This window comes from Strongylocentrotus purpuratus, unplaced genomic scaffold (assembly GCF_000002235.5).
Source record: "Strongylocentrotus purpuratus isolate Spur 01 unplaced genomic scaffold, Spur_5.0 spur5_scaffold_17, whole genome shotgun sequence".
Lineage (NCBI taxonomy): Eukaryota > Metazoa > Echinodermata > Echinoidea > Camarodonta > Strongylocentrotidae > Strongylocentrotus > Strongylocentrotus purpuratus.
In genome coordinates, this window is record NW_022145602.1 from 9456396 (window position 1) to 9467984 (window position 11589).

General features: G+C 36.5%; 1 protein-coding gene across 2 annotated transcripts in view; it reads left to right on the plus strand.

Moving 5' to 3' along the window:
• The window catches only part of LOC105439777 (transportin-3), a 63330-nt gene that overhangs the window by 50112 nt on the left and 1629 nt on the right, over positions 1-11589 (plus strand). The window contains exons 19-20 of one of the 2 annotated variants that reach the window (XM_030988648.1): positions 2300-2467; positions 4487-4596. In XM_030988648.1, the coding sequence (XP_030844508.1) occupies positions 2300-2467; positions 4487-4596 (278 nt within the window). Of the gene's footprint in view, positions 1-1921; positions 1964-2299; positions 2468-4486; positions 4597-11589 lie in introns of those variants that run through there. The other variant, XM_030988649.1, reaches the window with a different exon arrangement.

An 11589-nucleotide genomic window follows, 5' to 3' on the forward strand; every position in this document is an offset into this window, starting at 1 on the left:
AACCAATTCCTGAAGATGATGTTCCAATAATAATGAAAATGATAATAATATTTGGTTTTTAGCCAACGCTTCTGTCATGAAATTCTTCACAGAGGTCATCCAGTGTGCAATGGCAACATGGGTAAGATTGTACAGGCCTGATAAAAACCCGATTTAAATCGGTCTCCGGATTTTTTTGATTTTTCCCGATTTTTTCCCGATTTTTTTTCTTCTTCCAGATTTATTAAAAGAAAAAAAAAAAAAAAAAAAATCAGATTTTTTTTTTTTTTTTTAACCCATTTTTTTACTTCTTCCATATTTTATCCATATTTTCCATATTTTCCTGATTTCCCTCTTATTTTCTCTATTCATCCTTATTTTGCCCTATTTCCCAATTTTCTTACTCGAAAGGGGGGAATGTTGTTAGATGCCATTTTTTCTCGCGAATCGTCTTTTCTTTTTTTTTTTTACTCAAGTGGGAGCGTGGTTGAGGGGGAAAACAAAATATATTATTAGTGCTCACTATTACCCCTGGTAAGATCGTAATGTCCCCAATAATCAATTCCTGAAGATGATGTTCTAATGATAATAATAATAAAGATAATATTTGGTTCTTGGCCAACGAGTCTGTCATGAAATTCTTCACAGAGGTCATTCAGTGTGCAATGGCAAAATGGGTAAGATTGTAATGTCCCCAATAAACCAATTCCTGCATGTGATGTTCCAATAATAATGAAAATGATAATAATATTTGCTTTTTAGCCAACGCTTCTGTCATGAAATTCTTCACAGAGGTCATCCAGTGTGCAATGGCAAAAAGGGTAAGATTGTAATGTCCTCAATAAACCAATTCCTGAAGGTTATGTTCTAATAATAATAATAATAATATTTGGTTCTTGTATAGCGCATATCACATTATGACGTCTCTATGCACTTCCAAAGAGCTTTCAAAATTATTACACCTGCTTTGGCATGGCTGCCATTACGGCGCTCTGGCATTTCTGCCCGGTACCCATTTACCACACCTGGGTCGAGTGTGGCAAATCTAGATTAATGTCTTACCAAAGGACATTAGTGCCGTGGGGGGACTCGAACCACGGACCGTTTGATGCACAGTCCGGTGACACATCCACTCGACCACGACACCTCTACTTCTAGTTCTAAAACAATAATGTGTACTCTTGAAAGCTGACAAATTTTATCCCAGTGCCCCGAGTTGGGAATCCTTCAATCAATCGCAAGTTTGCAGACTCCTATCGCTGAAGTACATAGTTCCAATCGATATCAGTCGCACTTAAGTTTAACATGGGCTTCATGTATAACTATGGTGTCTGTTCCTGTATATTATTTTCTAATGCACTAGTCCAGACAAAACGGTTTAGATGGGAATGAAGAACATCAATGTTGCCAATTAAAAGTTAATCTCATTTATTTTAGCCTTAACAAAATTCTTTTCCTTCATGGAATGACATTGAAGCTTGGATCCAATCTTTAAAATCCTACAACAATCCAAGCCATACCCAATATTTTCAACATAATGTGCCTGAATTTTTTTTTTAAATAGTAGTAGTGGTTATTTTTAAATACCTGACTGCTAAGAAGCATAAATGCTTGTTAGTAAGCAACCAGAGGACCTAAGGCTTTAAGTCCTCTAAGAGGAACTTGGTAATGAGGATTATAAGGTTCATATTTATTGTCCATTTAACAATGGAAATTCATTGTGTTACATGGTATTGTGATTCACATATATTTAACATAATACACTCATACAAAAATCAATAAAATAATTTTTGAGTCGACAGTAAACAAAAATAAACAATTAACAATCAAAACAAAGATATAGTCATTAATGCCTTATCAAGGGCACTAGCGCATAGACTTGGTTTTTAATCCGGATTACGAGACCATAATTTTCTGATCTTACTTTTTCTCCCCACTCTAGGAGGCTGAAGACTTTAAGAGAAGGTAAGCTGCTGTGAACGGCATCTTTCAGGAGTATGGTGTCCCCAATTAACCAATTCCTGAAGTTGATGTTCCAAAAGATAATAATGTGTACTCTTGAAAGCTGACTAAGTTTATCCCAGTGCTCCAAGTTGCGATTTATCTAAATCTATCATTTTCTCCCTAACCTAGGAGGCTGAAGACTTTGAGAGTAGGAAAGCTGCTGTAAACGGCATCTTTCAGGAGTATGGTGGATTTGACATTAAATCTTACATTCCATCTTAAAAATTCAACAGCAATCCCAGCCATACCCAATATTTTAAACAGAATGTGTCTGAAATTTTGTTAAAACTGATCTTGCTTTTTCTCCCCACTCTAGGAGGCTGAAGACTTCGAGAGAAGGAAAGCTGCTGTGAACAGCATCTTTCAGGAATACGGTGAGCCGCTCACCAAGGCCATGATAGAAGCCTGTTCCTTCTACCTACCAGCCTACCGTATGCCAGACCACGGAGAAGTCATCTTCCACCTGCTGCAGTATGATAGAGAGGTGAGTGTGACCGTTGTGACGGTGTCGCGAAATCGGTTCGTAGTCCGACTCTTGCGACTTTTGTCATGTGCAGGGGAAGAAAAAAATTAACAAAATTTTGGGACCTACTTTCCCAGCATTCCTGCCTGAAAATAACACTCTTTAATTTGTTTTGCATTGAACTCTATGCAAATTTTGGGGGCTCTTTTATAATTTTCGGGGGCTCTTCTCGGCATTTCAGGGGCTGATTTGCCCCGAGCCCCTGTTAATTTTTTCCCCTGGAGGTGAGTGTGGCACGATTGGATCGTCGTCGTCTGACTCTCACGACTTTTGTCATACGCATGTGTGTTCGAGTCCTGGTTGAGCAGACAAAAATGCAAAAAAGGATTCTCGCTGCGCTGTGTTTAAAGCCCCTCTGCACTAGTTTGGCCAGGAGGGATTAGACCTCCCTACAAGGTCACTGACAGGTGGTTATCTCATCAAATCAGCTCTCAATTAACATAAGAAAAAGAGGATCATGGGTGACCAATGGTCACCGATTAGGCATTGTTTGCTATATTGAGGGCACAAGTAGCTATCAGTAGTGCAGTGGGGCTTTAAGTGCTGCGGTGAGACTTGAAGCGCTAACCATGTTTTTGACAGTCCAGTAGACCACCACAACCACGTCTTGAAGTATGCTTAAAACTGAGGAAGATTACAAACTAATTGGAAGAGAAAAAAAGGGAAATGTTTTAATAGCTTGGAATCTTCAGAGTACATGCATATACATGTAATCTGCACATAATCTATAAGTGGGTGAAATTTGACAGGAGATGTACAGATAGCAATTAAATTATTCATACCCTTACCAAGTTCTGTAATCTTTAAAAAATAAAAAAAAATAAAAAATATACAAGGCGTATTAAAGGTAATACAAAGTTTAGGTAATATTTCAACAGAATTGGATTATGAAATCTAAAATTTGCATTACCATTGTGAAACTAATGGGGCATTGCAAATTGCAAAATTTGCAACTGATGGTTGCAATCGATTGTAACTTTCTTGCAATGCCCCACTAGTCTCCTAAATTTCCTAGGATTTTGTTAGGATTAAAGTTTTAACAATCAATTAAAGGTAATACAAAGTATTGGGAATTTTTGAAAATTGGGTGCATAGTGATTCTCTACAATTTTGATATATTTGGATGCCCCTGTGGATGTATTATAAGCACTAGAAAATTTAGCCTCTAAAACACTTCTGGTTTCGAGAAATTCAAATAGCGCCTACGGCCTTACAAAGGTAGCTGCAACCATGAAAATCTCAGAATATGTAGTTGTGATATATAGTTCCCAAAGGGGAATAGCAAATCGGTCAATTTTAGTCAAGAAACATTGTTTTATAGCTTAATAAATATTTGACCTTGAGAGGGAGCTATACAACGTAAAGAGTTTTATTATTTACAATTTCATAATTTTAGTCTCGATTTCAACCGCGACAACAATCACTAAATATTGTAGGATTGCATATGCTTCCAAAATGTTCATTTGAACCAAATTCATGACTCCATACTGAAACTTTGTATTACCTTTAAGTTAACTAGATCAAGCTTTTATTCCCCCTCCCTCTCTCTCTTACTTATAAATGGGGTGTCGCAAGAAAGTTGGGTTGTGACCAATTGCAAATTTGCATTTAATCGCAAGACTTATGCTTGATTTTGGGGGTTTGCAATTGATTGCAACTTTCTTGCAACGCCCCACTTGTGTTTGAATAACCAACTTTGAAAAAATTGCTCTCTAAAACGCTAAATCTCGGAATATGCAGTTCTGATATATAATTTTCAAACAGGATTAGAAAATCTGTTGATTTTAGTCAAGAAACATTGTTTTGAAGCTAAAGTAATATCAATCTTGAGAGGGAGCTATACAAGATAAAGAGTTTATTATTCACAATTTCATCACTTTAGACTCGATTGCAAACATTTGTCAGGCTCTAAGCCAGTCATTGTATTGGGATTCATTCAACCATTTTGTAATGTGTATTATCTTTATGGTCCATGCACAGAGTCTATCAAAATGGCTCGAGGCAGCTTTACAGGGACTCCCAACTGAGACGGCAGGGCGTGTTACAGCTACACCTAAACAGCTCAGTGACTTCCACAAAGAACTTTGCAGGTGAGTAGTCCGTTTCACCTATTCTGTGACAACACCGCTCATGATTTAACTTCCAAGAATTCTTTTAATTTGTTTATAGCTACAGTACACAGAAATATCTTCATAATGAAATTGATTTAGTCCATACACATCCTTCAAGACTCGTAAGGAAAGGAAAGGGTTAAAATTGATCTTTATTTTATTCATCATAATAACATATAAAATACAAAACATAGTGTACAAGTTAAAGAAAAAATCTACAAAAAAATACAACAACAAAAATGTCATTAGAATGTGGAGACAGTAAATAAGGCCAAAGGCTTTTATTTGTGCTGCCACCTAAACAAAAATACTGTACAATATTGTTGTTTAAAAGGTGATTACATAAAACTAATACCTAAAAAGAGGGGGAAAAAAACTAAAACAAAAGAAAAGCTGTGTACAAATTCAATCTTTATTTATATTGTTGCGTCATGAATATTGTTCTAGATGGCCAAGCCGGTGTGTGAGGTTATTGACCTTCGTCGAGTTGGCAGAGACGGTTTTCTCAACATCATTTGAGTTTTTGCAATTTTCTGTCGATGGCCACTTCCAGATCATGTAGATACGAGAGCTTTTGATCTAACATATCATGCATATTGTTCTTGAGCTTTTGCATGTCACTACTTAGTTTAACTTGTTCGCGTTCCATCGCCTTGGTGACGGCCTCTTGCACAATCAAGTCGAGACGATCAAGAAAACCGGGATTTGTACTTGCTTGCTCAGTGGAGCAGAAGAGGGAGGGGTGCGTAGTTCGACCCTTGGTCATATGTTTAGCTTCTTTGAGTTTGAGCTTTCAACAGTGTTATGTAACAGAAAATGGGGACTTTTTAAGCAATGAAGATCGTTAGAATGTGTAAGCATATCTAAGCTTCCAGAATCTGTAAATGCAGTTAAAATTATACTCACAGATTAAATAAAATCTTTGACTGCAATTTAAATTTCATTTTGACATAAAATGACGAGCATCAAACTAAACAATACACAATCAAGGTATTTCATATTAACACATGGCATAATCAAAGCATATCTCCCACAGAAGAACACATCAAACACTCCTTGAAGGGGTTCATCTGATTTGTAGTAATTCCACAATAAAAAAGGTTGTTTTACCTGTGAGACTTTCGCCTTCTCTCGTACTGTCGTACATGTACTACCCTATCTAGTGGCGATAAAACGTCGGTCTGATGATGCCTGCAGCAGAGATGCCAACTGTTCCGTTTTTGCCGTATTTGTTCCGTTTTTCCCTTTGAATACGGCAGTACGTTTTTTGTATGTTTTGTTACGTTTTTAAATTTTTTTTTTTCTTCTTTAGTGATGTGTTTTTTTTTTTTTTAGTGATGTTTTTCTTAATTTCTGATCATGGGCTTTGTGTCGTAAGTGTATTATGCACCTACATCTTAAAACGATGCACACAGGATGGTGATACGCGCCCCAAACTGCGCACATTGCGAACAACCCACATGTAATGTATGCACGTCGCGCTCCGATCCGTGTACGTATACATGGTACTGCCTGGTTTTTTAAGCTCCTCGATTGGGCGATATGTTAAGTTGAGAGATTTTTTCAAAAATACTGTTTTTTGTCCAAAAATACTGTTTTTTGCTCTTGAGAATACTTTTTTTTGTTGAAGAAGGTTGGCATCTCTGCTGCAGCAACGAGTAGGCGAATGTCTCACAGGTAAAACAGCCTGTTTTATTGTGAAACTATGAAAATTCAATTCATGGAACACATCAAACAGTTTCTTTGGAGACAGAAGGACATTAACTCATATACAGTCAAACCTGCTTGAGTGACCACCTGTCTACAAAGACCACATTTTGTGTTTCCCTTGAAAATGGTTTCTCATTGAAACCTGTACTAAAGGAACATGCACTAAACAAACCTGCACTTGATACAGACCACCTGCCTATAAAGACCACTTTTCTTGTTTCCCTTGGGTAGTCTTTATAGACAGGTTTCACTATACTTTAATAACATAGAGTAAACCCCGTATGCCTCTGAAGAGACTACATATCATGTATTAAACAGGTACAAAAAGGAATGTCCAAACTATTTTTGTCCTATTTGTTACTGTCTACAGCTAAGAATTTGTTGTATCTGCTAATTGTACTATTTGAAGTCCATAGCCCAACTCGTGCTTGAATTGGACAAGATAAGAAGTAAAAGATACTTTGCGATGGCTCAGTGGTAGAGCAGTGGTCTTGTAACCGGGAGGTCCTGGGTTCAAATCCAAGTCGATGCTCTAGTGCCATCTGTAAAGGCCTTCATCCTTATTACCAAGTCCATGGGAGAGGACTTAAAGCTGTCAGTACCCTGTTTGCTTACTCACAAGCATACATATGCTTTCTTAGCAGTCAGGTCAAACAAACCACCCAACAAATTCATGGTCATCTTTCTAGGGCGCCTGGTAAAGAATGGGACAGCTATTGACCAAATATGTTGGGTAAAGGATTCATATAATTAAAACACTATGATACATTGAATTAAATTCATTTTCAAATTACATTTCAGTGATACAACATACACAAAATATCACAGATTAAATACAGTACATATCACAAAAAAGTTTACCCAACTTTGGTAGCTTCTACCAAATTGAAAAGGTATAACCTATTTTATTGTAAAGAATTATTAAAACCTTGTCTAATGAAACCATTTTCATAATTGTGCTACCAAGGATGACTGAACAGCAGGCTTTTCAAAAAAAAATTGCTCCCTTTTGTACATTGACTATTCGTTATTAGGCAGTTAAAAAAAAAAGTGTTAACTCGAACTCAAAGAATTGCTTATTACAAGCAAACTTTTATTTTTTATTGATACACCCTGTATAATAATATCAGAAATGTTGACATCAAAAGACTCCTTACCCTTCCATCCATTTGTGTGATTAGTCTGACACAAATCTGCGTGCAACCTATTAAAAAATGCTTCTGAAAAGGTGATGAAAAACAACAAATAATCCTTTCATACATGAAGCCATAAACATGAAGCCCTTTTATCCTATTCCATTAACCATGTCTGTAGGGTTTCGTTTATATAACAGGGTATTATTTGAATTGTAAGCAATAGTGCCTCGCAGGCATTCACAGAGATAATGAGCGAGTTGATTAGGGGACTATTGGTTACGTCATGTCCATTTTATCTACCAGCACCGTGATTAATTGCCGTTTGATGCTCTTGGCCATGAAAAAACAAACAAAAAACAAAACAATAAAATATCTTAGAAAATCTGTGATGGACTATTATGACCTTTTTGTGTAATATAATGTAGACAGTACTAATGTTTGGGGGTCCAACATTTGCTGTGTCATTATTTGACTTCATCTTATCTTGAAATATGAACTTGCGGAGACCAAAACACACTTTGACTCACTTAGTCTTCAAATATAAGGTGAATATTAGATTAAACATTATAGGTATTGATGTTGTTGTTTTAGTTTATAGACGTTTGTCATTCAGAAATGAATATTTAATGCCTCTTCTCTTAAGATTTGTTCTCCTTTAAAATTAGATTTACCTTTTTTAATATATAGATTTGGATAATTTGGATTTTTAAAAGTTAAACTGTTTATGTTGAAGAATTCAGTGGCTGGCGAGCAAAACGCCTATCGGCTACATTGGACGTCCAAGGACCAGCTCGGACACGGTACGTTGTGACAAGCTTCTCAACTCAGCCTAATGCTGAGCCTAGGCCCTCCGATCCCCACCAATACGTCTAGTCGTCTCCACCACGTTTCTTCAAAATTTTGTCAGAAAATCAATAGAAAACAGATCATATACATGAAGTTTCTAAACATTAATGTAGGCAGTTCTCTCTTCTAAGTTTTTTTTCCTTTTTTTTTCTTCATTTATCACTCTCTATAAAAAGGCGAAACAGAATATAAAGGAAAGTCCTAGTCTCTTTGAAGTAAACTAGACATGGGGCTGCCCATCACATGGTAGCCTGCAGTTATAGACTCTTATTTTGACACCTGAAAACAATACGCTGAAGCTCATTAGTTAATCAGTTTCCTTATTTATTACATAATATTTTACGTGATTTATTACGTAATTTATAATCTCTTCCTCTAGATTGCCACACTTTTGCCTCGGTATCATCGTTTCTCGTCTCTTTTCAGTCTCGTCTCGCAATGTTTTCCCTCTCTCTCTCTCTCTCTCTATATCTCTCCTTCATAAAGTTGTACAGTCAAACCTGCTTTAGTGACCACCTGTCTACAGAGACCACGTTTTTTGTTTCCCTTGAAAATGGTTTCTCATTGAAACATGTACTAAAAGAACCTGTCCACAAAGACCACCTGTCTACAAAGACCACTTTTTGTGTTTCCCTTAGGTGGTCGCTATAAACATTTGACTGTATTACTACAATGTTTACATTTGTACAACATTTTGTCTTTTGTCATTTTTTCTTGTAAAATCCATGTAATTCCTTTGTGGAATTCTTTGAATAAATACCAATACTAAAAGTCTTTAGCTGAGCCCAACTCTGTCAGTCTCTTGGTCTGTCAGCAGCAGCTATCGTACAGAGCCTATGGGGTGCAGAAGACTGTGCAGTCTGTGTAGTCTCCGAGCTCAGACACTGCGGTACGCACTGACTACGGAGGACAAGAGTTTGTGCATGCAAACTCCTACAACTCTCAAGTATAGGTGAACAAACTCGCAGACCCAACCCTCTTTAATAAGTCTTAAGACATGAAACAGGTTTTGTGATGGAGGAGACTGACCGATAGTTCAAATTAAAGGGATCCGGTACCTTTGTCTCAGATTCTGACACAAAATCCTGGATTTAGCTCATGCTGCAAGGATAATTATAAACCTCTAGGTGAGTCAGGAACCCCATGACTTTTACAAGCCGATCGCCTGTCTGATTATCAAGATATTTATGATTGGAATTACAAATTTTAAAAACCGTTTGCCAAAGGGTTTTCATTACACTACAGTCTATTGGGGAAAACGAGTTTTGTCCTCCGGAGTCAGTGCGTACTGCAGTGTCTGAGCTCTGAGACTACACAGACTGCAGTCTTCTGCACCCCCATAGGCTCTGTACCATAGCTGCTGCTGACAGAGCCAGAGACCAACAGAGTTGGGCTCAGCTAAAGACTTTTAGTATTGGTAAAACCAGTCACTCAAAGATTTTTACTTTTTGGAGGCACTTCTTGATCATTTTGAAGCACATTTTTTTAGGGCTTCAATAATACACCATACCACAGACTCTGATAACACGTATGGCCGTGCATCTCAGATTTAACATTGTTAAACGATGCCTTTAAGATGCCATAACAGACTAGCACTGGCATAAAGAAAATTGTTTGAAGTATTAGAGTACATGAAGCTGGATGAGTGGGTGAGGCGTCCGCTTGCTCACGGCAACGATTGTCTACATTTATGTTCTGAAAAGAAAAACACATGTTTTATGATGGGGGAGGCTTACCGATAGTTCATATAAGGAGGCCATAATTGACTATTTAGCAGAGACATTAAGAAAATTGTTTGAAATAAGTAGGTTTTTATTTACAAGGCACCTGCAATGAACGGATTAATGTGTCATTAGCTGACGAGTCATAGATCATCTCTTGTCATTGTCGAGACAAGTCAGCAAAAGTAATATCACTTCCAAGAAAAAAGGCTGTAAAAACACACAATACAGAAGAAAAAAAGACAAATGAAATCACAGACCATATATTTTTAAAAACCTGTACAGCTGATGTGCTTATGGCTCTGTCTGGATTTTATTTGGCTGAGTATTTGTTGAGATTCCTCAAACTTGTCTTATATACAGTGCGTTCCGGAAAAAACAAAACCGAGAATTATTGATGTGTTATCATAACTTAATCACATTTATAATTAATAAATGACACATATTTGGAAATCTTAGATCGACCTCTCTCATTTGATACAACTCATATAATGCATATTGTCACGCACGAGTCTACGGCCGATTGTCAGCGAAACGGAGTTAAGTCTTTTGTTAATTCCGTTTGTTGCTAAGGCAGGCAGCCAGTGAAAACGAACTCGTTTGATAAAATTATGGAAATGCAAGCACTACTTTAATCATACAGAACTTTGGTATTCCTAGCTCATTTTTCGTGATTGAGGTGTCATATGAAAGGGCAGATACTCAACTTTCTAGAAATGTGATTTTCTCTCTAAAATTCGGATACCGTCCGCCAAATGACTTTTTGGTTTCCTCTCTTCAAATTCATTTTAATCACTCATGCTTGAAAATATGCATTATATGAGTTGCATCAAATGAAAGAGGAGGATCTAAGCTTTCCAAATGTGTCATTCATTAATAATAATTGTAATTAAGTTATGATAAAACAACAAAATTCTCGGTTTCGTTTTTTTCTGGGACGCACTGTATATTGTATTTATGTTAAATTATTATTATTATTTTTTTAAATTTATTTATTTTATTTTATTTTATTTTTTATTTTTTATTTATTATTTTGTTAAATATTTTTTCAATTATTATTATTATTTTTTTTTTTTTTTTGGGGGGGGGGGGGGGGGTTCTAGGAATGTTGTTATAATAATGATAATAATACTTATACTAATAATAGTGGAGTCTTGTATAGTTATCTTGTCTAGGACATTGCCACTCCTGGCCCTCCATCATTATTACCCCAGCTTTAGCACGGCTGCCATTACAGCGCTCGAGCATTTTAAAGAAAATAATTACTGCTGGGTACCAATTTACCTCACCTGGGTTGAGTGTGGCAAATGTAGATTAATGCCTTGCCAAAGGACATAGTGCTGTGACAGGTGTTTGATCCCCATACCTTCTGGTTAACAGTCTGGAGACTTATCCACTGGACTGCAACACCTCTGTGTGTACTATTAGAACTGAAACTTGAATTCCTTTTTAAGAATTAATTATTTTCATGCTCTGTTATCTATAATTTTATTTGAAATTGTATATATTTCTATAACTTATAATATATGAATAAGATTTTGCACCATAATTGTATCATT